Here is a 26,948-nt window from a genome sequence, read left to right on the forward strand (position 1 = left end):
TTCAAACAAGTCGTCGCATACTGCATTTCAAAAGGCCTTCCGCTAATTGTTGGCAGTGATGCTAATGCTCACCATATCATCTGGGGCAGCTCAGACATTAACTTGAGAGGCTCCAGTTTGATGGAGTACTTAAGTAGTACAGATCTTGCATTACTTAACATAGACAACCGCCCAACCTTCATGGTATCTGCTAGAGAGGAAGTGTTAGATATAACGCTTTGCTCTAGCAGAATTAGTCACGAGCTGACCAATTGGCATGTGTCAGATGAAGAATCTTTATCTGACCATCGCTATATCTTTTTTGGGCCCATATAGCCGAGGCGGTAAACGCACGGGTATTCAGCATGACCATGCTGAGGGTGACGGGTTCGATTCCCGGTCGGTCCAGGATCTTTTCGTAAAGGAAATTTCCTTGACTTCCTTGGGCATAGAGTATCTTCGTGCCTGCCACACGATTTACGCATGCAAAATGGTCATTGGCAGAGGAAGCTCTCAGTTAATAACTGTGGAAGTGATCATAGAACACTAAGCTGAGAAGCAGGCTTTGTCCCAATGAGGACGTTACGCCAAGAAGAGAGAGAGAGTATATCTTTTTTGAACATTTAAATGTTACTTCGCAAACTGGGATCTTTTTACTGATTTGGTTGCGGCCAAATTTCATGGATACTCACCATCCATTGACACTCCAAGTGATTTAGATGACGCCGTTGATACTACAACGACCTTCATCATGGAAGCTTTTGAAGAAGCATGCCCTCTACGGTCTGTGAAGATCACAAGAGGAACCCCTTGGTGGAACTCTGATCTGGCGAAACTCAGGAAGCAATGTAGAAAGAGTTGGAACAGACGACGTTGAGACGATATTGAGAAGGCATTCGCCCAAAAGCAATCCTGCCTGAGTGTTTACCTAAATATCGTGGGTGCCTTTGACAACGTGCCTTTCGATGTCACATTGGAAGCCACATGAAGTCATTGTATATCCCCATTGATTTCCAAATGGATTCATCGAATGCTCAAAAACCGATATCTCTTCTCGACATTGCGTCTAGCAGGGATTAGGAAATTGAGCGTTTGTGGATGCCCGCAAGGGGGAGTCTTGTCACCGCTTTTGTGGAATCTCATAGCAGATACGCTATTGAGGCATCTCAATAATAGCGGTTTTTCTACTTATGGTTTTGCCGACGATTACCTAACATTGATAGTTGGTATGTGCATCAGCATCATTTTCGACCTAATGCAAACAGCCTTTCAGGTAGTTCAGTGTTGGTGTCGCTAATAGGACCTTTCGGTAAATCGCTAATAGGCCTTTGGTAAAACTTGGGGTTTAACCCCAAGAATATCAAATAGATTTATACGACTGTTGTTTGACCAATATTGGCCTATGGAATTCTTGTGTGTGGCAAATAGGTGTGGCAGATCAACACACACCTCGTTGTTTCCACTTTTGGTGAATTGGGACAAAGTTGTCCTTGCTCCAAGTGATCTTACAATTGCTGGTAATTTTCCGTATAGGACATTTTCCCCGAAATTCCCTTTCCGGGAAGAGTGGTAATCTGGTTATCTAGAGAGAAGTATTTCAGACGGCATCGTTTGTTTTGTTACACTGATGGCTCCCTTCTCGAAGGTCGGGCAGCTGCTGGTGTCTATTCTCGTGAGCTTACTCACATGTGTGTGGAATACAATCAGCACTTCAGCAGCACGTAGATAATGGGCAAAGTTTGTTCAGATAACCAGGCTGTTATTAAAGCACTTGCTTGTCGAACTCAAATCAAGGAGCTGAATTCAACGAACGCTGAAGATATGGGTACCTGATGCGATTTGGTTATAAAACTGTCCAGTTTTAGCGCAACTGTATTTCCGAGTATGTAATTGCGAGAGAAGCTTGCAGTTTGATTCAATCAAAATCGGGCTTAATGTCTTCCTGAATATACGGATATACGACAGCAACTACTGTGCGTCTGCAGCAGTTTATGAGTGATTTGGCGAACTCTTCTACGAAGGCAACATGTCATCAGCTCCAGGTCATCCGGTGAAATCTTTTCATGGCGCGCTGTATTATGCCAATAATTATTTATACATACGGGGAGGGTGGGACCATCAGGACACCCAATTGTTGTTAACATTTCATGGATTGAGGGCGGACTCTTCGACCCCATCTATTGGGAGTATTCTGTTAATCCAGGGGTTTCCAAACGTTTTTGGCCTTTCATACAGGAAAATGACTGACCACTAGCAACGGCACAATCTTGATCAAATCGCTTTTCAGATTATTCCAGTGCTATAGGCAGCTGCCTTGCTAGAATAGATGGTAGAAAAATATCATCATCAATAACAACAACTGCGTTTCCGAGTAGGTACTTCGTTACACTTATTGAGTGAAACTGACTTCAGAAACCTGAACATTCATGATGTCGTGTTGTTCTTAACGCTGTGGTAAAGAGCTGTAAGCTCTCCTAGCGCTTTATTCGTCATTACAGTGTACTTTTAAGGGCGCTGTATGAACTCACTGTTGTACGCTTATACGTTGGTGCCCTCTTCCAGGGTATCTTTTCCTATTTCCCAACCTGTTCCTGTCCCCATACTAATCCTAATTTCCTTCTTTTTCCCTCAGGTAGATAATGAAACAGGCAATCATTATGGCAATGGCACAAATGTCCCAAATGGAGAATAACGTGCCTCTGGAGCCGGCCTTCTGACTCCTGATATACAATGGATGATGGAACACAATCACCATCATCATCATCATCATCATCTTCATAAAATAAAACTTCTGTATCTAAATGCTATAACTTCGACAAATCAATTCCGACTGTTTTATAATCTTCATCTGTATATTAGACAGACATCCACTTTGAGTTCTGCAGGACTTGGTGCTGATTATTTGCTTTCACCGCTACCAAAGTATTCTGCAGTATTTTGAAGCAATTTTATTTATTTAAGAATTCAAAAATTGATTCACCACCATGCTTGGTTTGATAGTACAAATATTTATATATTCCCATAATAAGTTGGGAAGCAGGCTTCAATCCAGTTTCGTAGTAATAACAACAATTTTGAATTATTCAACTTTTGATACGAACGAAATACTGATACTTTGAAACGGAATCGTTGTTTAATCCAAATTTCTTAGCTTGGCGTAGTCTTAATACGTATTGTCGGCCAAAATCTGAGTTATATGATAACTCATATGACCAAAATAAAAAGCACATGGTTTACGCAAAATATAGGAAGAACCAACTGCACGGGGCGGCATCTGCTTTGGTACATCCGACACTTTTCAACCCTATACACAGGCTTCGAACCCACTCTGGCCGGGTCTCGATAGAGGCGCGGCGGCGGCCTTTCCCTCTAATTTGGGGTTAATAAAGAGCTTCCCTGCTGGCAATCACGCTGGGCTGGCCGGAATCCTTTCTTGCTTCCTTAACATACCTATATTGAATTAATTCCCTTTGGCCTACCTACAATTGGAACCCCTTTCACTTGTCTCGCCCGGCTGTTTTGAATGTAGAGCAAAGGATTCTGATTACACTTGGTATACAGACTGGTTTCTTCGATCCCCGATTCCCGGCAGCTCGGTTCGGTGTTCCTCGTGCTGTGCGGAATTGTGTGCTGCGGTGGCGGGCGGAGGCGGTGGGATGATACCAGTCGATCATTCCGAAACCGAATTGCGCACCTCCGAAATGGGTTTTGATTTTGCCGACGACCGACCTGGAGCGAGGCTGGTAGAGCGCATGGATGCTTTGAAGTGTGACACTACATTGTTGTCGGGTACGATTTTTTCTCCTTTTCTTAATAATAAAATTAAAAGAACGGGGCGTTTTGGGAATTATTCCGCCGAATGGAAGTGCAATTGATTCGACCTGAATGCGAACGGGAAAGGGGTAATCAGAGAAAAGTGAAATTCCATATGCAAGGAAGAAAAGAAAGTCTAGCGCTCTGTTATTACACGACCCATCACAATATTTTCGAATTGTTTTCAAATATTTTCGAATCGAGTTCATCCTTTGAAGGCGGATGCCGAAAATTTACCATCTTCTGGTCCATAGTTGCACAGCTTTGCTGGGAGCAGCTGTTGTTAGGAACACTGGAATTCTACAAACAAAACAATTTGCACTTCGTTTGCGTCGTTCAGATATCAAATTTATTTTAGTAATATTTGCGATGTATTTAATTTCAAAATATTCAAAAATGATTACTAAAACGTAATCCAATAACAACTTTATTTACAAATTCAATTCCGAGTCCAAGCTTTGAATTCGATGATAGGTAGAGTTTGAATTTTGCTTGCAAGCAAATGTAGCACTATTCATTGGAAGATGATCTGAGGTATTTCCTATTTCATTGGAAATGGAGGAGAACGTGCCTGTGGAGCCGACCTACTGATGGTTGTTTATCTGAGGGTGAGAAGGAGTGCGAACCAACAGTTAATTGATGGCAGGATTTGAAGTGGGAGTGTTACGGGTTCGATTGATGGTCCCATTCATCTTCCGGGTGTTTGCTTCAACAACTTTTTCATTGCTAAGTCAATCCCTAAAGTTTGACTTATGGTTACCCTTGCAGATCGAACATTTACATTTCTGGTATCTTCCTTCAACGGACAATTCAGTAACAAATTTTGAAAACGACGTATAATCAATGCTACACCATTGATTAAACGTCGTTTTCAAAATTTGTTACTAAATTATTCTTAGCCACAAATGATGCATTTTAACCTTACCCTTTGCACTTGTTCATTGGCGTCGCCAGAAGGAAACAGGGAGGGGAGGGGGGTCGTGCCCCCCTGACCGCCAGATTTTTTTTTTTAATTTGAGGCAACTCGATTATCATTAATTCAGGATTCCAGAAAAAAATATCTCAAGAAGTAAACTGGAGGTTTGAGTGTTCGACTGTTTGGATGCACTGAATGTTGGATTTCTCGGCGATGCAGTCATCAAACTCTTTGGAACGACAACGGTTTTAATTCGTCCCTACGTGCCGAAACGTTTAATTTAATTATTTGTGCAGAAATTATTGCAGGCATGGATTTCTTCAGATTTTTTCAAGGTTATTTATTATTTGTCAAAAAAGCTTTCTTGGTATTTCCTAAGGAATTCCTCATGGGATTGCTTCCGGGATTCCTCATGGAGTTTCTTCAGGAATTCCTCTTGGTTTTCCTCCAAGATTTTATCCTGAAATTCACCCGGGAATTCATTCTGTGATTTTTAGGAACAATTCCAGGGATTATTTTAAAAAAAATCCTGCAGGAACTAATCCTAGTACTTCCTCCAGGAAATGTTTAGGGATTCCCTGAGGTATCCCCCTTGATATTGCTTCTTCAGGAATTCCTCCAGGGATTTGTTCTGGAACTGCTACAGGGATTCTTCAAGGAGTTCCTCCACGAGCTCTTCTTTGAATTCCTTCAGGATTTCTCTAAGAGCTCCATCTGTGATTTTTTCAAGAATTTTTCCTGGAATTCCTGCAGGAACTCCTCCAAAAACTCCTCCAGGGATTCCTCCGGGAATTCTTCCAGGGAATACTCTGTGAATTTCTACATGAATTTTGAATTTATCCAGGAATTCTTCATGGAATTAGAAGCATCTTGTGATTCCTCTAGGGATTCCTCGAGAAATTTCTCCATGGATTCTTCTAGAGCATAGGTTCCCAAACTTCCAGGTCACGCGACCCCCTTTTGCCAGCAGACGTAGTTTTCGCGTCCCTTAGAAATTCCCTCATTTGTTGTCTGTTACAGTAACATATTTCACTGTCCTTCGCGACCCCCTGGATGAAGGCCGGCGACCCCCCTGGGGGGTCGCGACCCACAGTTTGGGAAACCATGTTCTAGAGATTCCTCCAGGAGTTTCTACAGAGATTCCTTCGGGAATCCCTACAGGCATTCCTCTAGAATATCCTCCAGGAATTTCTCCAGGAATTCTTCCAGGGATTCCTCCTATAATTTTTTCATACACTCGAAAATTCATTCTGTGATTCTTTTGGACAACTTAAGGAACTATTTGAACAATTCCTCCAAAGATTTCGTTAGGAACCCCAGGAATAAAAATAAAATGAATTGCTCCAGGAACGTTTTCCAGGAACAGATTAGGGATTCCCTTAGGAACTCCTTCTTAAAATTGCTTCCAGGGATCCCTCTGAGATTTCTTCGGGAATTCCTTTAGGGATTTCTTCAGGAACTGCTATAGGGATTCCTCAAAGAGTTCCTTAACGAACTCTTCTAAAGATTTCTTCAGGATTTCTCCAAGAATTCATTAAGGACTTTCTCCAGAAATAAGGGGAATGGAAAACACTAGACCGAAACGTCGGGAATAATCAAAAACTAGTGTTTTCCATTCCCCTTAAGACTGCGAAGCCAAACCGTAACAGTACATAACCTCAGTCGTATCCAGAAAGAATTTCTCCAGGAATTTCTTCAGGAATTCCTCCAGGATATTTTCCGGGGATTCCTCTAAAAAATCCTCCTGGAATTCATCTCTATAGATTCCTCCAGAAATTCCGCTAGAAATTGCTCCAGGAATTCCTCTAGAGATTTTTCCAGGAATAACTACAGGCATGCCACAAAAGTTCAGCTTATTGGACGCAGTGGCTTAATTTCCCCAACAAGGGAGAAAAAAAGAAAAGAAAAACAGGCATTCTTCTAGTATTTCCTCCTGGAGTTCATGCAGAAGTTCTATCAATGATTCCTCCAAGAATTCCTCCAGGGTTTCTTCCATACATTCGTTCAGCATTTCCTCCAGGCATTCCTGTAGGAATTCTTTCTGACACTCTTTCAGGAATTCATCCTAGAATCGTTTCAGGGATTCCTACAAGAATTCCAACAGGAGTTCTTCTGGGAATTTCTACAGGATTTAATCCAGGAATTTTTCAAAGGATTATTCCAATGGTTTTTCCAGAGATTCATGAAGGAATTCCTTCGGGGATTCCATTAGGAATTCCTCCGAACATTTTTTCAGGAATTATTTCAGGATTTTCTCCAAGAATTTCACCAGGAGTTCTCCTAAGTATTTTCCAGGCATTTTTCAAGGAATTTCTTATGATATTTTTTCAGACATTTCTCCTGAGATTTTCCCCAGAACTGCTCTAGAGATTCATCCAGGAATTCCATCAGGGATTTCTCTAGCAAATCCCACAGGAATACCTACAGAAATTCGTCAATGATTTTATCCAGGAATTTTTTCAGGAACTCCTCCCGGAATTACTCTAGGATTTTCTTAGGAATTCTTCCAGAATTTCTCCAGGAATTTCTCCAGCAATTGACTTTTCAGAAATTATGTCAGCGAACCCTCCAGGAATTTCTTCGGGAAATCCTCTAGGAATTTCTTCAGAAATTCTTCCAGGATTTTTTTCATGAGTACCTTCAGGAATGTTACAGAGATTCCTCCAGGAATTACTTCTGGAATTCCTCCAGGATTTCTGAACGAGTTTCTCCTGGGATTTCTCCAGGTATTTCCCTAGGGATTTCCCTAGGGATTCCTCCAGGAAATCCTTCGAAGATTCCCAGAAAATCCTACTGGTAGTAATCAAGGGTTTTTTTTTTCAGAATGCCACTGGAGATTTCTCCAGGAATTACCCAAGGATTTTTTTGGAATTCTTCCAGGAATTTCACCAGGAATTGATCCATGACATCCTTCAGAAATTATGACAGCAATTCATCTAGGAATTTCTCCGGGACATTCTCTAGGGATTCTTTCAGAAATTCTTTGAGGAATTTCTTTAGGAATACCTTCTGGATTTTTTCAGAGATTCCTCCAGGGATTTCTCATGAAATTTTCCCTGGGATTCCTCCAGGAAATCCTCCTGAAATTCCTCCAAGGATTCTTCCAGAAAATCCTCCTGGTATTTATCAAGGATTTTTTTTTTCAGAATTCCTTCCAGACTGCCTCTGGAGAATTTTCCAGGAATTTTTCCAGGGATGCTTTCTAGAATTCTCCCAGGGATTACTTCAATAATTCATCCAGGAATTTGTCCAGAAGATCCTCATCCATGCATTCCTCCAGGATTCTCTCAAGAGATTTTGCCAGGAATTGCTTCAGGGATTTTTCCAAGAATTTTTCCACGGATTTCTCCAGCAATTTCTCCAGAAATTCCTCCAAGGATTCCTTCAGAAAATTCTCTAGGATTTCCTCTGGGAATTGCTCAAGAGTTTTCTTCAGAAATTTATCTAAGGATTCCTCCCAGAATTCATCCAGGAGTTCTTCCAGGTATACTTCCAGAAATTTTACGATTTTTACGAGAATTCCTCCGGGAAATCCTTCGGGAATTCCTCCAGGGATTGTGCAGAATTTCTTTCAGGCATTCGTGTAGGAATTTCTTCAGGGATTTATCCAGGGATTGCTCCAGGGAAGTTTTCAAACGACAGCTTCAGGAATTCCTCAAGTGATTTCTTCAGAAATTCCTCTCAGGTTCTCAACAAAAATTTATTCAGAAAATTCTGAAATCCTTCAATCATCCCAACTAACAATCACTCATTTAACATACACCTTTATGACGAACTAATTCAGCATGATGCTGAATAATATTTGGATAATATTCAGGCACAACCTTTGCATTGAATGCATTGAAGCACGCAAATCAAAACATAAACTTCCCATGGTTTATTATGCGGTTTTATTGGCAATTATCGGTGAAAAATAACGGAAACGCGTCACGCAAAATAAGCTGTTTCCGTTATTTTTCACCGATAATTGCCAATAAAACCGCATAATAATCGTTCACGGTGATCAACCCCGGTCAGTTCCCATGGTTTAATAATAACCACACTTTGACTCCTGTTCAGCAGTGGTGAATTAGCACAACATTATAGTTAACAACTGAACAACATATTAATTCTGCTGCTGTTCAGTAAATAAAACGTGTTTTTCATTCTGTATTCTGAGTCGAAGTATGATGAAACGAATGCGCTTATACGTCTCGAAAAAAACACATTGTACAGTAACTTTTTTGTAAAGAAATTACTGCAAGTCGAACAGAAAACTTATTAAACTCTTGAAAAGTGTTTTAAATTATCATTGTTTATACCGATACGAAATGTTGAACATTGGTTACATTTTCAATTGAAAAAGCATTTGTACTGTAATATACAGCATAATTTTTGTTCAGCGATCATTACTATTATAAAGCAATAATTCAACATGCATGCTTGTTTGTGGATTGCGATTGTTAGTAGGGATCTTTTCCTGAGATGTACCCAGTTAGTCTAGTGGTTAAGGCTATGGATCGCCAATCCGGAGACGGCGGGTTCGATTCCCGGTCAGGTCGGGAAAATTTTCTCGACTCCCTGGGCATAGTGTATCATTGTACTTACCTCACAATGTACAAATTCATGCAATGGCAGGCAAAGGAAGCCCTTCAATTAATAACAGTGGAAGTGCTTAAAGAACGCTAAGTTGAAGAGAGGCTGGCCAAGTCCTAGTGGGGACGTAGAGCCAAAAAGAAGAAGAAGAAGAAGAAGAACAAGAAGAAGAAGAAGAAGAAGAAGAAGAAGAAGAAGAAGAAGAAGTACCCAAGAATTTCTCCAGGATTACTCCTAGAATTTATAGAGGAATTTCTCCAGCGAATTTTATTGAAAGATAACTTTAAAAGGATATATACAGGAGCCAGGAAATTATCCAGGATTTTTTTTCTGGAATTCCTCCAGCAGTTTCTTCTTAACTCAGGAATTCCATCAGGTATTCTCACAATAAGCGAGACAATAAGGCCTCCAGGGATTCTTCCAAGCAACACGCATGTCACAAAAGAGTCATGGCAGCCCAGGTTTTGGTTGCGCTAAAGTCACTGTGACTTGCTTTAACCCTCATATGATGTTAAGCTAGGCGCATCACGATAGCGTAATGCACGCTCAGAGAGCCTGTCTGTGTCATATTGACCCCAACATCCTACTAGGGTTAAACATATAAGTACTTACTGCTAAAAGTGGTTTCAGACATTTCTTCAGGGATTTCTTCCGGAGTTCACCCAGAGAAGATTTTTTCGAAATTCTTCCATGGATTCCTCCCGGAATTTCTCTGGGAAATGCACCAGGAATCTCTCTAGGATTTCCTCCTTGTATTCTTCCAGATATTTTTTTTAATAAATTCCAGGGTTTTTTTTCCAAAAATTCCATTTTTAGAGAGCTTTCTGGAAATACCTGCAGGAAATTCATTAAGTATTTCACCAGGCCTGAAGGAAATTCTCACAGGGTATCTCGAGGTTTTCCTCCAGTGATAGTTCCAGAGCTTTTACGAGAATACCTTAAAAATAACCTCCGGGAATATGCCCAATTGACATTTCCATAGGATTATGCTTTGAGAAGAGTATATGCAACATATGAGTATATAAGGGAACGTCCATAAATTACGTCACGCTTTTAGGGGGGAGGGGGGGTTCAGCAAAGTGTGACAACCCATACAAAAATTTCAGAGGTCTCATACAAAAAGTGTGACATAGGGGGGAGGGGGGTTTGAAAATGGGCAATTTTTGCGTGACGTAATTTATGGACGTTCCCTAAAACAATTTCCAGGGAGATTCCGGCAAGAATGTACTCGTAAGAATGTACAACTAAAGGTGTATTTTCAGAGGCATAGAGATCCAGGACATTCCAAGCTTGATTCCAGGATTGCTCATAAGGACTGTATCGTTAATTATGAGTACACCTTTGAGGCTCTGTATTAAAAAGACTATGCCTTATTTTGTTAACTGCTTTGTGTCTATGTGTTGCTAACGTTGTAAACAAACGATACCCTTCATTAAAAGTTAAAGTATTTCCTCAAGTGGAACAATGCGAGGGTTTACGGAGGAGAAGCGAAAATCGATTGTGACCAGGCACTGCAAGGAAAAATGATCATCGCTAAGAAAATTAGCAAAAATTGAATGTGTTAGGGTTTTTGTTGTCGAAAATGCTATCAAACGATTCGGTATGTATAACACACTGAAAGACTTACCCGGACGCGGCAAAAAACAGGTGCGTCCAAGTCAAATTTGGACAGCAAAACTTGCAAAATCGTTGAAGAAAAATAGGAGGTATCCATTAGAGATTACGCAAAAAAGTGTGAAACGACTGTTGGTATGGTTCAACGCGCCAAGGAGCGTAATTCCCCGAAGACCTACCCAAAACAGAAATGTCCAAAACGCAGTCAAATTCTGGCGGATTATGTGAAAACTCAGGCTTGGAAGCTGTACGACGATGTTTTGAGCAAAAATTGCATGTGCATATTCATGGATGATGTAAAATTGGACTACAAGGTACTTCCAGGGGCACAGATTTTCACTGTTAAGCATGGCACGGATGTTACGAATTAGGAGAAATCGATTTTTTGCAAAAAAAAAAATGGGAAAATGTGTTGGTTAGGCAAGCAATTTGTCAATGTGGTATGAAATCGTCACCTTTCTTCACCGTCCCAGGTATGAACGTCGAAATATACCGGAAGGAATGTCTCCAGAAACATATTCTGCCACTCATCTGAAAGCACAAAGGTCCTACATTACTTTGGCCGGATTTGGCATCCTGCCACTATGCGCGTGACACCTTTGACAGGTATGAAGTAAACAATGTTCAATTTGTGGAAAAGGCAATGAAACCTCTAAATTGCCCGTAAATAAGGCCCATTAAGAAATAGTTAACTTTGATGAAAGGGAAACTACGGAAAAAGGACAGAGGAGCAGAGGACGTCACAAAATTCAAGAAAAACTGGGTCAACGTATGTGTTTTGGCACGGACCTTATAAAGTGGACTGTAGAAACTAGTCCGTCCAAACGCGGGTCACTTCAGAGGTCCTTGACCTCTGCCTTCGTCCATCGACCTTTCTTCAACGGTGGAAATAAAAACACTCGCGTTGTGGGCACTAGACTTTATTGCCGGACCGGACCGGACCGAATACACAACGCGTGTTATACGTTTGACGAATGGGTGCATACTAATTTATTTAAACTTCGTACAAAGTGATCTTGCCCGACTTCGGGGTTGCTCTCGAGAAGCGAGAGGTATTACTCTTCTCATGAGTTAGATGAAAGCGATCTAAAGAGACCAGAACCAGTGGTTCACAATCTCGGACCGAACATGCCGGCCGCCTTGAAACCAGACGGGTTTCAAACAAGAGCTTATTACAAATTTCATTCGAATTTCTACTTCTACTGATCTTCACTTGCTTACATCTAACAATATTGGAACATGTTTTGGAATTCACTTTGCTTCTGTTGCTGCTACGGATGAACTTCGCCGACCCTTGCCGACGGGACATCGCCACGCGGGTGCGTGCGGAGGGGAACTGCTGATGGACTGCTACGTCTATGCGCCTCCGGCGCCGATACACGTTGACTTCGGGCTCACGTGCGCTTCCTAGTGTGGGGCTATCTCCAGGAATGCCGTGCCGGGTGCACAACGGGATGGCTTCTTCTTCTTCTTCTACGGTGGCTTGACTGGATTCGGGGACTTCGGAGTGACTTCAATGGGCTTCACGGTGCTTCGTTTTGGATCGGTCGGGGTCATCGTCTGGTACGACCTTGCGCCACTCCATCGGTTGATGGCTGGCTTACTTCCTTGCTGCTTCCGGTACTTCGTAGTGGTGGTGCGTTTGGTGATGGTTTGGTTGGTGGTTTCCTCGAAAAGGATTGGATGTAGTGGTTGTGCGTAGAAATTTGAAAACCGGAACAACTTACCTACCCAGGCAAGAACGGCGCCTGAGGATCCTCCGTAGAGTGTAAACCTGGGTGGTAGTCTCTGCCGGGCGTAGGTGCTTCTGCGGTCGGATGACCACTCTTCTTTGACTTCGTAACTTCGTGCCATCGATTCGCTGATCGGCAATGCGAGCTGGCCAAGCTCACTGCCAAACGGTTGACGACGGCTGTTGGAGGGGTTACCATGGATTCCTCCGGATGAGAGACGGTAGCGAACGCTGTGGTGCTACCAACGATATGCAACGATTAAAAATTTGCTTAAATCTTGCAATGACCCTGTGGTCACCGCCGACGCCCTGTGCGCCGAGACCTTCACCATACCAAATGACGTACACAAGACATGCACAGACGATACCAACTTGACCTTGTTTGCTCTTGAGACGATTAGAAAAACTTGGATGGTGCCGTAACACCGGTGTGCACTCGGCGAGTGACTTATGCGGGTGAGAGTTGAGGGCTCTCTTCGTTGTCTCGGATAGGAAGAGGACAGACCTTCGAGATTCCTCGATCGAAGCATCCGTCTTTAGTGCGGACCGTGACGACACGAATGTTGCCGTCCGACCCTTCGAACACCTTGACGACCCTGCCTAAGTGCCACTTCAGAGGAGGGGCATTCTCGTCCTTGAGCAGGACCATCGTGCCGATACGAATATTGTTCCGCTGTTTGGTCCACTTGGTGCGGTTGTGGAGATCCGAGAGGTATTGTGTGGACCACCTGCTCCAGACCTGCTGTGACACCTGCTGAGCAGTTTCCCACTTCGACAGGCGATTGGTGGGAAGATCCTGCAAATCAGGCTCCGGGATGGCAGTTAGTGGTCGCTGAACCAGGAAGTGCCCTGGAGTTAGAGCCTCGAAATCGCTGGGATCACTGCTGATTGGGGTTAGTGGACGTGAGTTGAGGACCGCTTCGATCTGCGCCAGTGCAGTCAACATTTCGTCCACCTTCAAAACCTTGGTTCCAACAGCCTTCTTGAAGTGCCCTTTAAAGGACTTGACCTGCGCCTCCCAGAGGCCGCCGAAGTTTGGCGTGCGGGGAGGGATGAATCGGAACTCGATGCCATCGGAACTGGTGTCCTTGATAAGTTGCTCTTGGAACTTCTGGTCGTGAAACAGTCGATGCAGCTCGGTTAGCTCCCGTTTCGCTCCGACGAAGGTCGTTGCGTTATCGCACATTATCAATTGGGGCTTGCCGCGACGAGCTGCGAACCGCTTCAGCGCTGCTAGGAACGCTTGGGTGGTTAGGTCCACCACCAGCTCCAGATGGACGGCCTTCACTACTAGGCAGACAAAAATCGCTACGTAGCACTTCACTGGACTCGCTCGACGATTGGGGTAGTTGACTTGGAATGGACCGCAGTAGTCCACGCCGACGTTCATGAACGGTGGTGCAGGGTTGACTCTCGCTGACGGAAGATCAGCCATCAACTGGTCCAAAACCTTGGGCTTGCTGCGAAAGCACGGGATGCATCCGTGAATCACCTTCCTGGCCAAACTGTGGATGTGAACTGGCCAGAACTTTCCGCGGACCGCCGAAATCAGCAGCTGCTGACCGGCGTGAAAGAGCTTGTAGTGGAAGTGCCGTACGATCATCGTTGCGAAAGGGTGCTTGTGGTGTAGAATATAGGGATGCTTGCGATCGGACGATATCGATGCCTTAGAGAGCCGGCCGCCGACGCGCATCACGCCGTCACAAAGTTGTGGATGCAGCGCAGCGATATTGGACGAGTCGTGAACCGATCCTCTTTTGGCTAGCTCTTTTAGCTCTTGTGGGTAGCATTCCTGCTGGGACAAGCGAACTAGAGCGATAGTTGCCTGTTCCTGTTCCTCGAGCGTCAAGGGACCAGTTTTCCTGGACGGCCGATTGCATTTTTGCGAGTTGTGCCGAAATCGAAGCAGCAGTGCTACGATACGAACGAGTTCCCTGAACGACGAACGTTCTCCGAAGATTTCGCTTGGAGGTACTGCTTGAGCTGGAAATGCAGGTGTTGGTCGTTCTTCCAGCATGGCCGAATCAAATACTGCATTAGGGGGATCACCTGCGTCTGGCCAAAACTGTTGGTCTTGAGCCAACCACTGCGGGCCTTCGAACCAAAGTTTTTGATACTGAAGGTGTGCTGGCGACATTCCACGGGAGATAAGATCTGCCGGGTTCTCGGTGCCCGGGACATGGTTCCAAACTCCATCCTTGGTGAGATGCTGGATCTCCGACACGCGGTTTGCTATGAAGATTTGCCACCGTGAGGGTAGCGAAGCCAGCCAGCACTTGACAATCATCGAGTCTGTCCAGAAGTACGCTGGAAGGTTCGGGTGGATCTGGCTGTACTTCTCGTACAGGTGACTCAGCAAAAGTGCCGAGGACAGCTCGAGGCGGGGGATACTCATCTTCTTCTTTTTCCTGTGGAGGCTTTCCAAAGGTGCCACTCGTGATTTGGAGGTGATCAACCGGACAGTGACAGTGCCATCCGACGCAGTACAACGTAAGTAAAGGCACGCTCCGTACGCAGCTTCCGATGCATCGCAGAACCCGTGTAGCTGCACTTCTGTGCAGTCGTTGCTGACGCCGAGCCAGCGAGGAATCGATAGGGACTCCAATGCGACCATGTTCTGCTTGTATTCCATCCACATTTCCTGCAGAGACTCTTCGAGAGGATCATCCCAGTCGCATTTTAGCAGCCACAGCCGCTGGATGAAGATTTTCGCTTGGACTACAACTGGCCCAACCAGGCCCAGTGGATCAAAGAAGCAAGCAGCGTCGGAGTGAACACTGCGCTTCGTGATGGAGGAGGAATTGGATCTCCACTCGGGAAAGCGAAGCAGAAATCGTCGGACTGAGTGTCCCATCGCAGCCCCAGAGTCTTGACCGTTGCGCTTGAGGAGTCTAGATCCAGGACTGACCGCTCATCTCGTAGATGCTTGGGCAAGGTCGAAAGCAGCTCTGGTGAGTTTGAGTTCCACTTCCGCAGGGTGAAACCAGCCGTGTTTGTCAGCTCGATGACTTTGTTCATCAGCTGCCGTGCTTTGGGGACGGTGTCCGCTCCTGACAACATATCGTCGACGTAAAAGTCCTCCTGGACAACCCGAGCTGCAATCGGATGCGTAGATCCACTGTCTTCTCCCAGCTTCTTCAGGCACCTTGTGGCCAGATACGGAGCACTCGCAGTGCCGTACGTGACCGTCAGCAGTTCAAACGTCTTCACCGATTCCTCCGGTGTGTCTCTCCAAAGGATGCGCTGTAGATGTTGATCTTCCTCTGGAACCCGGACCATCCGATACATTTTGGCTACATCGGCGATGACGGCGATCCGGTGTTGACGAAATCGGAGAATTGTGGATATCAGATCGTTCTGAACGACCGGCCCCACCATCAAAGCGTCGTTGAGCGAGATGCCGCTAGAAGTCCGACACGACGCGTCAAAAACGACTCTCAACTTTGTTGTTGTGCTGTCCGGTCGCAACACCGCGTGATGCGGCATGTAGTACACCGGATCTCCGATGGCTTGCTCTCCGTCGACTTCTTTCATGTGGCCCATCAGGAGATATTCATGGATAAACTCCTTGTAGGACTCCTTAAGTTCGGCGTTCAGGGCGAACCGCTTCTCCAAGCCGATGAACCGCTTCACGGCTATTGCACGGGACTCTCCTAACCGCTCCAGCATGTGCTCCTTCTTTGGCAGGCTTACCACTAACCGGCCTTCTTCGTCCCGAGTCGTTGTTTGCTTGAACATTTCTTCACAGGCTGTTTCTTCCACTGAATGGGTCCGGTTGACATGACAGGTCTCCAAGTCCCAGAACCTAGCGATCATTTCCTGGAGGTCCGCTGTCGAACACACGTAGCTTGCTGTTGTGGGCAGCGATCTTGCCATTTCCGGAATCCTTCCAGACACGACCCAACCAAAAACTGTTTCTTGTAACGTTGGCCCGCTGTCGCTCAGCTTTCTTCTTCCGGTCTGCAGTAGATCGAAGTAAAACTCCGCCCCGATGATCAAGTCTATCGGACCAGGCTCTCTGAACGTGGGATCTGCTAGAACTATTTCGGATGGAATCTCCAGCAAATCCATCCGCACAGGTTTGAGCGGCAACGCTTGGGTGATTTTCGGCAAAACGTGGAACTGCATCAGTTCACCGAACGAGGAGATTGACGAGTGTCTTGGTTCGATGTTCGCCTCCACAGATTTCGTTGAGGTTGAGCTGCTGTTTCCGATACCTTGCACCTTCAGAAAATTCGTCTTGGCCTGGAACTTCAACTTCTTGGAGAAGCTACTGGTCATGTAGCAAAACTCCGAGCACGAATCCAGAAGTGTCCTGGCTAGTGCGGTGTTTCCAAAACGATCTACCACCTTCACGACAGCAGTTGACATCAACACTTGACGAGTTGTCGTGCCAAAGCCGTGCGGTGATTCAGTGGTTTCGAGAGAAATTGCAGGTTGTGGGTCAGTGGTGGGTTGTGGGTGAGTGTTTTGTGAGCGAATCACCGGGTATGATGATGTGGGTTGTGTTTGTGTGGCTGGTTGAGTGGATGGTGTTTGTGTCTGGCTCTGTGGTTTCGAACGAATTTGCTGTGGCTGTTGCTGGTGCGCTGTTGGAGCTGAATTTGGTCGGTTTTGCGCTTGTGGAACGGACTGCGGGACACTAGCAGGAACTGATGGCTTCACTGGATTACCGCTGCTTGATGGCCTGTCAAAGTGCAGCAACGTATGGTGCTTTCTCTCACAGCGAGTACACGACCCTCTGGTGCAGCCTTCAGCGAAGTGCCCGGCTGTCAAACAGTTTCTGCAAAGTCGTTTTCTGTTGATATCTTCCACTCGCTGAGCCACGTTCATGTTCTGCAGTTTGCTGCACTTAAACGGTAGATGGTACGAATCTCCGCAAAACAAGCATCTTCGCTGAGCCTGGGACGTAGTGTGCGTCGTTGAGAGCCTAGGCCGTCTATCGCCTTCGTGAACCTTTGCGGGGGCTATCGATTGCAGCACTGCGCACTGATCCCTCAAAAACTGCATTAGGTCGTCGTACTTTGGGACGTCTTTACTGTTGTGGCGCGTCTCCCAGTTGCGGAGAGTGGTTTGGTCGAGACGAGAACACACCATGTACGCCAATATCGTCGACCAGTTGGCCGTCTGCTCCCCAATCTTGTTCAACATCAGCAGATTTTTGTCGAACTCACTGATGATGTGACTTAGCGCTTCGCAGTTCTCTCTGCGCATTGGCTCAACGGCGAACAACGCGTCCAGGTGGGCCTTCACGATGAGCTTCTTGTTCTCGTACTTCTTCTCCAACATTTTCCAGGCCACCTCGTAGTTGTCGCCCGTTAGCTCCACCGAATTCAGCTCTTGTAGTGCTTCACCGGTGGTCGAAGACCGCAAGTAGGTAAACTTGTCGACGTCTGCCAGCTGCTGGTTGTTGTGGATCAGGCTTCGGAAGGTATCTCGGAAGCTGGTCCACTCCTGAATCCTCCCACTGAAGCTCGGAAGCTTGATGTCCGGCAGCATCACCCGGGACATTGGCTGAACTTCAACTACATTTTCGATGGTGGCTCGTGGGGTCTCCTTTTTTGGCCGCAGCTGAATCAACGCGGCCTTCACTTCGAAGTATTGTTCCTGAACGTTGTACAGCGACTCCTCGAAGCTCTTCTTCCGTTTTTCTCGTTCTGACCGGGTATTTTCAGCTATCTTCACTTCACTAGCACTATCTTCATCGTCGAAAAACAGCTCAATTTTCCGGCGAACACTGTAGAATTTCTTCATGGCCTCTTCTAGGGTTTCCAGGCGGACATCAATTTGGGTTTCGTGCTTTCCTTTCTGGAACTCATTCACAAAACGCGCGATGCCATTCATGATGCCGACTAACTGCTTTTCTTGCTTCTTCAGCTCCTTATACTCCTCCATGGTCACCATCTTCACAGTTATCTAAATCACCCACAAATTTACAGTACTGTTGGATGATCACTAATGGTTCGTGGCACTTAATGTTCACAGCACAAGTTCAAACTGAAGTTCGTGTTCATATCAATCACCTTTCACTCAACAGCAGTACTGTAAATTTGCCAATTAAGTTTATTGATTCACTTCACACCACTTTTCATTCACTGAATCAGCTTGACTGCGCGAATCTCGAACACTGCTACCGGAATTACTCCTCCAAACGTTCCGCGCGACCGACCGAAAACCAGCAATTTGACAGAATGGGATTACAGCGGAGAATGACGACGAGCATCGAAAACCAACGACAAGACCAGACTTTATTATCCAAGGGCAATCCAACTCAATCCAGGCCACTACCCGGAAGAAAACGCTCAACATATAGTTTCAAATTTATTCACCCAACTCGAACCCATTACATGCAACCCAACCACAAAAAAACCATGCAAAATACTCCCTGACGGCAATCGGGATGATTCCGTTTTCTCCCGCATGCAGTACAGCTCTCCTGACGACACGTTCCGTGGCGCGCCGCCGGCCAATCTCCACCTTGATGTTCCGACGAAACCGCCAAAATCCGCCGCTACACTTCCCTCCGTGTAAGCACCGGTGTGGTGCACTCGAACAACGGCGACAATGTCGACGACGTCGGTCCCTCACGCACAATAAAATTTCTTTTTCACTGCTATCTCTACTGTGTATGTACAACAGCGAGCGTTCTTCTCGGCCGGCCTAGGCAACGTTTTGCCAGCAAACACTTTACGCACGATTTTCAATTTTCGCTATCGGGCGGGTACCGTTTATCCGCGAACAGAATATTCACTTGCACTTTAGTTTAGTCCCACCGGTCTTCATCCGGCTCGAAGGACCATGTTTTGGCACGGACCTTATAAAGTGGACTGTAGAAACTAGTCCGTCCAAACGCGGGTCACTTCAGAGGTCCTTGACCTCTGCCTTCGTCCATCGACCTTTCTTCAACGGTGGAAATAAAAACACTCGCGTTGTGGGCACTAGACTTTATTGCCGGACCGGACCGGACCGAATACACAACGCGTGTTATACGTTTGACGAATGGGTGCATACTAATTTATTTAAACTTCGTACAAAGTGATCTTGCCCGACTTCGGGGTTGCTCTCGAGAAGCGAGAGGTATTACTCTTCTCATGAGTTAGATGAAAGCGATCTAAAGAGACCAGAACCAGTGGTTCACAATCTCGGACCGAACAGTATGCAAAACCATCGTCGGAACGGTTGTCCAAAACCTTATGAAGCACGCCAAGAAGAAAGTGCGAGAGGTGGCAAGATCCACGAAAAATTAAATATACAATCATGTCATGGGCTTTTCTGATGGTCAATGAACAATGTAATTGAATTTAATTTACAAAATAAATAAAACATTTTGAAATACAGCAATTTTCAGGTGTACTCATAATTAACGATACAGTCCTTAAGCATAGACAAACTGGATGATTGATTACTGAAAGAACTTCAGTCAGTCATGGAAACATTATGTAGACATTTTCAAAAAAAAAAAAAAATAAGGGTTGAATAATGCTTTTAGAATATAATGTTAATGTATTCAATTTCATAGTTTTGTGTTTAGTTATAAAAGCTAGCAGGTATAAATTTGCTAAGAGTACTTGCCAACACCGGCCTCTCCCCCGAATCGAAAAGCTGACGCCCTTGCTTGAAGTGCCGAGTAGGGTCACTTCACTTGAGTGTGGAGCACGTGCAACATGGAGCTTCTCATTGTTCATATATTTTAAGTTATTTAGATCACTTTTGCTAGAGTGAACTAAATTGAATTCTTTAAATTCATTTTCAATTTTCTGTTACGAAAAAGCATTAAGTTTATTTGTATTCCTCATTTAAAAAACCGTCATCTTAAATGACTGTTTTTTTTAGAAGAAAGCGAAGAGATAGAAGTTACTGCTCTCTTCTTATTTTGAAGTAGACTTGGCAAATAATATCTTCATTCTTTGTTTATAAGTAAAACTTTAAATTTATTCCAAAACGTGTATATAATTTCAGAATAATGTAGTTTCATAACCAAAGTTCGTTCAAATTCAGGAAAATCCAAGCCCGTTGTCTTCCTTTCGGTGCCGTAATTTAATTACAGCCTTCTGAGCTACACAATTCACACAAAAGTGTAGCAGCTAGTCAAATGCCGACACCAACCGCCACCATTTCATACCAAATCGCAGTATTTTTGCAACATCACATTGCACCCCCGCTGGTGCCCTGTCATCAGCGTAGGAGAAAGTTTCCAAATTCGAAGCTTTAATAACATGCCTTCAAAGCCACCGCGTCAAACCAAACGATGACGCGCTGCCGACGCTGCCACCGCCGCAACAGCAGCAGCAGCAACTGCAATCATCCAACCAGCATCAATCACTACTGAACGGTGAACACCAATCAATGCTGCCGAAAAAAAACCCTTTCAAAAGAAGCCGACCCAGCAGCTACGTCAAAGCTGTAAGCTTCAATAAACAAAAACCCACTCATTAGTTATTTATGTCACAAATCCACCGCAACACTGACTGGCCAGAGACCGCGGCACAGCATCCCATCCTCATCCTACGGATCGATCGCTGATCGTTCGATAATTACAGAGCAAACACCACAGCTACAACAGTAGTGCGGCAGCGAGATGGTACACGATGGACCTTCTCTGTGTTGATCTCGTGTGGGTCGATTCGAAGCATCGATCGGGCCAACAACACATCCATCGTAACGGTCGCACGCAAATCCAGTCGCGGAGTACGATTGACCAATCAGCGAACGCGCTATGCGCGCCATTAGGGACCCACACTGCCCTCGCTACCATCCATCGGTCCATGCTGTACGACCAATGGAGAATAGTCGGCCGACATACAGGTCCGACGGCAATTGAGTGTGAGATATAGTCGAAGAAAAGCGAGACACAAGAAATATCGAACAACACTTTTTATTCGTAATCCTGTGGACACGATGGTGCCCCTGTATATAGGATAAGTAGGATTGGCATTTTTCTCAGAAAATATTTCCACTTCGCCCAATGCCTCGTGGCCCGTTTGGTTTCAATGACTAATTCATAAATTAGCTTTCATATCATGTAAAAACATATCGGAAAACATCTGTCATTTCCATAAAATAATAAGATTCAATAATTTTCCCTCGAATTCTATTTCCATCTAGTCCGCGTCTATTTCGGGTACAACTGTCTATTTCGAGTACAACAGCTCTTTACTACATCATTAGGAACAACAGAACATCCTGAAGGTTCATTATTATTATTATTATTATTTATTTACGACACTTTACCATTCTGAAGGTTCAGGTTTCTGAAGTTAGTTTCACTGAATAAGTGTTTACCAAGAACATACTCGAAAACGCAGTTGATGATGATGATGATATTTTTTTATCCTAGCAATGCACTGGAATAATCTCAAAAGAGCTTTGATCAAGATTGTGAGGTTGCTAGTGGTCAGTCATTCTCCTGTATGAAGGGCCAAAAACGCTTATGAGAACTTGAATCAGTTTCCGACACACCTTCTGCAGCGTGACGCTATGGTACATAGAATTGTCAAAAAATATTATTTGAGCTACTTTGAGCGTAGGTAGTTGTGTATTTGAAAAATAATCATCAACGGAAATGGCTCTCCTGGGAAGCTGACTAGACTAATTCAACGATGGACGGTGTGCAAAACTGCGTAAGGGTTCCGGGTGAGCTATCAAGTTCATTCGAATGTTTCCGGGAGCTGCGACAAGGTTACGAACTCTCATGCCTACTCTTCAACATCGCTCTGGAATGTGTAGTGCTACGAACCAGACTCAACAGCCAGCGAACGGTTTTCACAAAATCCGGTCAATTTGTGTGCTTTGCGGCCTTTGCGAACGGCATGGACATATCACCAGAACATTTGAAACGGTGACACAACTGTACACCCGCCTAAAACGCGAAGCAGCAAAGGTCGGACTTTTGGTGAATGCGTCAAAAACATTGTTCATGCTGGCAGGTGGATCCGAACACGACCGGGTCCGTCTAGGTATTTAGTAATGTGACGATAGACGGAGATACCTTCGAGGTGGTGGAGGAATTCGTCTACCTTGGATCCTTACTGACGGCTGACAGCAACGGGAGTCGTACAACAGTTGTACAACAATGCAACAGTGGGTTCAAACAGCGCCCTGAAAAGGGCACTATAATAACGCATGAAGCGTTAACATACTCTATAGCTCTTTACTACATCATTAGGAACAACAGAACATCCTGAAGGTTCATTATTATTATTATTATTATTTATTTACGACACTTTACCATTCTGAAGGTTCAGGTTTCTGAAGTTAGTTTCACTGAATAAGTGTTTACCAAGAACATACTCGAAAACGCAGTTGATGATGATGATGATATTTTTTTATCCTAGCAATGCACTGGAATAATCTCAAAAGAGCTTTGATCAAGATTGTGAGGTTGCTAGTGGTCAGTCATTCTCCTGTATGAAGGGCCAAAAACGCTTATGAGGACTTGTACGAAACCCGCGTCAGGGGAAAGAATCTCCACACAAAAGAAAGTTCTCACGAAAAACTGCAACATAAAGCCCTCGATTGACAGTATTCTACCAATAGAAGGGGTCGAAGAGCCCACCCTCAATCCACGAAATATTAACAATAAAGAGGAGGGAGTTCCAGGCTCCATACCAAATCGTTTCCTTCGTTGATTCCTCCCGTGATTCCCTTGGGGATTTTTTCGTGATTCCGACTGGAATTCTTTCACGGATTATTTCCAAGACTGCATCATAGATTCTTTCAGGATTCTTCCTGGGTATTCTCCAGGGGTTCCTCTCGAGAATCATTCAGGCATCCGCAGATTTGTTTCCGGGATTATTTTAGGAATTTGTTCTGAAATTTCTTCTGAGATTCTTTGTTGTTTTCTCTTGGAATTTGCCTGGCATTATCTCAGTTATTCCTCCCAATTATTTCAGGTATCCCTCCCAAAACTTATTCAAGGATCTTATTATTACTCTTCGATTGTTACTAGGACGTGTGGCAGTTCGGAACCAGGATATCATTTTGAGCATTTTGAGCTTCTATTCCAAGCAGCTTCAATAAGTGCATATTATTGAACGTTTATAGGTAAATAATTACATATAATACAAAACCATTTTACATTGTAGTATCAGTTCTCAGTTTTCCTAACAGCGGCGCACGACTTGTCGTATAGTTCTTCTTATCACTAGCTGAAACGCACTGCCCTATCGTTCTAATACCTCAATAGGTAGCCACTGTAGCGTACGTCGTTATTGTTTTAGGGTTGCCAGTTCCACAAAGAGCCCAACGCATAGGTACTATTCGCAACAGGTACATTCACCCTATGAACCCAGTCCAGAACTAAAGAGATCAGATTTTAAAGAAGTTGCCTAGTTGAATTGGAAAAAAAATATTGCTAACGCACTCCGTACTAATTTACACATGACGCATCTCATCGGAATTCCGGAAGACATCCATAGCCGTGTCCAGAAGCCGGGGAAACCCCTGGTGATAAGGCCTTTCAGATCGCTTCACCTTAAACCAGAATTATTCAAAAACAGAATCCTTTCAGGGGTTCCCTCAGATTTTTTTTCTTCAGATTCATTAATTTTTCACTCTTTGAAAATACGAAATATTTTGCATGAGTCGTTAATTGAAATGTTAATTGACCAATTTACCCTTCGAATGCTGAACCCTAGTAGTGCATTGGGGTCATTATGACCGCTAAACGTACACTAGGTCAGCGAGGTGAGCGCAAGCTAATGCACGAAGAAGGTTAAAACAAACATTTCCCTGCTTTATGGTTTGCTGTCAAAAAAGTCGTGTATTTTACCCTATAAATAGAAGTATAGCTCAAAATTGTGACGTGCTGGAGCAAATTTGAGTCCGGATTTTGATTCAGCGGCCCAAAATATGTCATAGACACATAAGTTTGCTCTTGAGACAGACCAATAGTTAATTTTTGTTATGCTGTGTAATGTACGTTTACATAACATGTACCTAATCCTTACATACATAAATTTATTTCATCAACATCACATTTAAGTCAAGACATAATCAACAATAGTGCGCTACAATACTCGGTTTGTGACTGCCGCCAAGGTTATTATATATTGTAAGGTTGTCTTAGATGTCAAAACTGGCTGAGCGGCCATTATTTTTTCACCATGAGAAACTCTGAAAACAAATCCCCCACCTCCTCTAATTCCATTGAAATTTCACTTCCTCTCATTTTCTCCACAAATTAAACGTCATGCTCAACCTTACAATGTATAATAACCTTGGCTGCCGCTCTCCATCCTCGGTCGCACCCAATGCTCGCCAGGTCACGCTCCACCTGGTCCGCCCATCGTGCTCTTTGCGCTCCACGCCTTCCTGTGCCAACCGGATCAGAAGCAAACGCCAACTTTGCAGGGTTGGTGCCCGGCATTCTTGCAACATGCCCTGCCCACCGTATCCTTCCGGCTTTGGCCACCTTCTGGATGCTGGGTTCGCCGTAAAGTGCAGCGAGCTCGTGGTTCATCCTTCTCCGCTACGCACCGTTCTCCTGCACACCGCCGAAGATCGTCCTTAGCACGCGTCGCTCGAAATCTCCGAGTGCTTGCAGGTCCTCCTCCAGCATGGTCCATGTTTCGTGCCCGTAGAAAACCACCGGTCTTATTAGCGTTTTGTACATAGTGCATTTGGTGCGAGGGTAAATCTTTTTCGACCGCAGTTTCTTCTGGAGCCCGTAGTAGGCCCGACTTCCGCTGATGATGCGCCTCCGAATTTCACGGTTCACGTTGTTGTCAGCCGTCAGTAAGGATCCGAGGTAGACGAATTCCTCCACCACCTCGAAAGTATCCCCGTCTATCGTAACATTACTACCCAGAAGGATCCGGTCGTGTTCAGTTCCGCCTACCAGCATGTACTTTGTTTTTGAGGCATTCACCACCAGCCCGACCTTTGCTGCTTCGCGTTTCAGGCGGGTGTACAGCTGTGCCACCGTTCCAAATGTTCTGGCAATAATGGCCATGTTGTCCGCAAAGCACACAAATTGTCCAGATTTTGTGAAAATCGTCCCCCGGCTGTTGAGCCCGGCTCGTCGCATAACACCTTTCAGAGCGATGTTGAAGAGTAGGCATGAGAATCCATCACTTTGTCGCAGTCCCCGGCGAGATTTGCATGAACTGGATAATTCACCCGAAACCTTTACGCAGTTTTGCACACCGTGCATCGTTGCTTTAATCAGTCTAGTCAGCTTCCCAGGAAAGCCGTTTTCGTCCATGATTCTCCATAGCTCTGTGCGGTCGATACTGTCGTATGCCGCCTTGAAGTCGATTAACAGGTGATGCGTTGGGACCTGGTATTCACGGCATTTCTGGAGGATTTGCCGTACGGTGAAGATCTGGTCCGTTGTCGACCGACCGTCTATGAAGCCGGCTTGATAACTTCCCACGAAATCATTAGTTTTAGGTGACAGACGCCGGAAGATGATCTGGGATAGCACTTTAAAAATAGTGAAAAGCAGCATTAAAAATAGTGAAGTTCTCACATTCCAAATGTTTGCCTTTCTTGTAAATGGGTAAGATTACTTCTTCCTTCCTTAGGGGTCTCCAGTTAGCCTAGTGATTAAGGCTATGGATCGCCAATCATTGTGCCATAGTGTGTGCATTGTGCCACATGTGTGTCATAGTGTATCATTGTGCTTGCCTTACAAGATACAAATTCATGCAGTGGCAGGCAAAGGAAGCCCTTCAATTAATAACTGTGGAAGTGCTCAAAGAACACTAATTTGTAGCGAGGCAGACCAAGTCCCAATGGGGACGTAGAGCCACAAAGAAGAAGAAGAACCCCTTCTTTCCACTCCTCCGGTGGCTGTTCGGTTTCCCAGATCCTGATTGTCAGCCGATGCAGACAGGCCAACTTTTCTAGGCCCATCTTGATGAGTTTAGCTGCGATACCATCCTTACCAGCTGCTTTGTTGGTTTTGAGCTGGTGAATGGCATCCTTAACTTCCCTCAGCGTGAGAGTTGGTTCATTTCCGTCCTCCGCTGCACTGGCGTCGTCGTTTCCTCCGTTGCCGTGGTCTCCCGTGCCTATCCCAAGTAACAATTCAAAATCATTAATAAGCATGTCAGTTGATTAAATGTGCTACAAAGGCGCCGACAGTTGTACAAGAGCACATGTTTAACAAAATGGCGAATAAATGTTTCTTGCAGTGCAAACTGCACGTTTGTTGAACATATTCCTACTCATTGAGTAACCAATGGTATAAAAGTTTAAAGACAGTTGCTTAGGTATTCACATCATCTGTCCAATAGTGTTCTAATAATGATAGAATACTAGCTGCATCCGACGTATTAGATGCCGTTATTCCACATAAGATCTTCAATGGAACAA

The 26,948-nt window shown here is 44.7% G+C and overlaps 3 protein-coding genes and 1 long non-coding RNA gene across 5 annotated transcripts; all 4 read right to left on the reverse strand.

Moving 5' to 3' along the window:
• Positions 1-11,669: 11,669 nt before the first annotated feature.
• LOC134287650 (uncharacterized) lies at positions 11,670-13,868 on the reverse strand. Of its 2 annotated transcripts, XM_062850016.1 has the most exons (3): positions 13,002-13,868; positions 12,625-12,868; positions 11,670-12,565 (listed from the first exon to the last, which is right to left on the reverse strand). In XM_062850016.1, exon 1 carries the CDS (start codon positions 13,813-13,815, stop codon positions 13,078-13,080), a length of 738 nt encoding a protein of 245 aa, XP_062706000.1. In that variant the 5' UTR covers positions 13,816-13,868; the 3' UTR covers positions 11,670-12,565; positions 12,625-12,868; positions 13,002-13,077. The 2 variants fall into 2 exon arrangements, with proteins under 2 accessions (XP_062706000.1, XP_062705999.1); XM_062850015.1 differs by having other exon boundaries at positions 11,670-12,868.
• Positions 13,854-15,267, reverse strand: LOC134286108 (uncharacterized). Its single transcript, XM_062847679.1, has 2 exons — positions 13,942-15,267; positions 13,854-13,862 (listed from the first exon to the last, which is right to left on the reverse strand). Exons 1-2 carry the CDS (start codon positions 15,265-15,267, stop codon positions 13,854-13,856), a joined length of 1,335 nt encoding a protein of 444 aa, XP_062703663.1.
• Positions 15,268-15,347: 80 nt separating this feature from the next.
• On the reverse strand, positions 15,348-18,473 carry LOC134286109 (uncharacterized). The gene has a single exon (XM_062847680.1). The coding sequence runs from the start codon at positions 18,471-18,473 to the stop codon at positions 15,348-15,350; it is 3,126 nt and encodes a 1,041-aa protein (XP_062703664.1).
• An 8-nt stretch (positions 18,474-18,481) lies between these two features.
• Positions 18,482-19,781, reverse strand: LOC115263824 (uncharacterized). Its single transcript, XR_003895829.2, has 2 exons — positions 19,325-19,781; positions 18,482-19,251 (listed from the first exon to the last, which is right to left on the reverse strand). It is a non-coding gene; the product is annotated as an uncharacterized LOC115263824 (long non-coding RNA).
• Positions 19,782-26,948: the final 7,167 nt, after the last annotated feature.

The sequence above is a fragment of the Aedes albopictus genome, chromosome 2 (assembly GCF_035046485.1).
Source record: "Aedes albopictus strain Foshan chromosome 2, AalbF5, whole genome shotgun sequence".
Lineage (NCBI taxonomy): Eukaryota > Metazoa > Arthropoda > Insecta > Diptera > Culicidae > Aedes > Aedes albopictus.

Bases quoted from the DNA above. Each gene is read 5' to 3' on its own strand.
- LOC134287650 (XM_062850016.1), bottom strand. From the start codon at position 13,815: ATGTGCGATAACGCAACGACCTTCGTCGGAGCGAAACGGGAGCTAACC.
- LOC134286108 (XM_062847679.1), bottom strand. From the start codon at position 15,267: ATGTGGATGGAATACAAGCAGAACATGGTCGCATTGGAGTCCCTATCG.
- LOC134286109 (XM_062847680.1), bottom strand. From the start codon at position 18,473: ATGAATGGCATCGCGCGTTTTGTGAATGAGTTCCAGAAAGGAAAGCAC.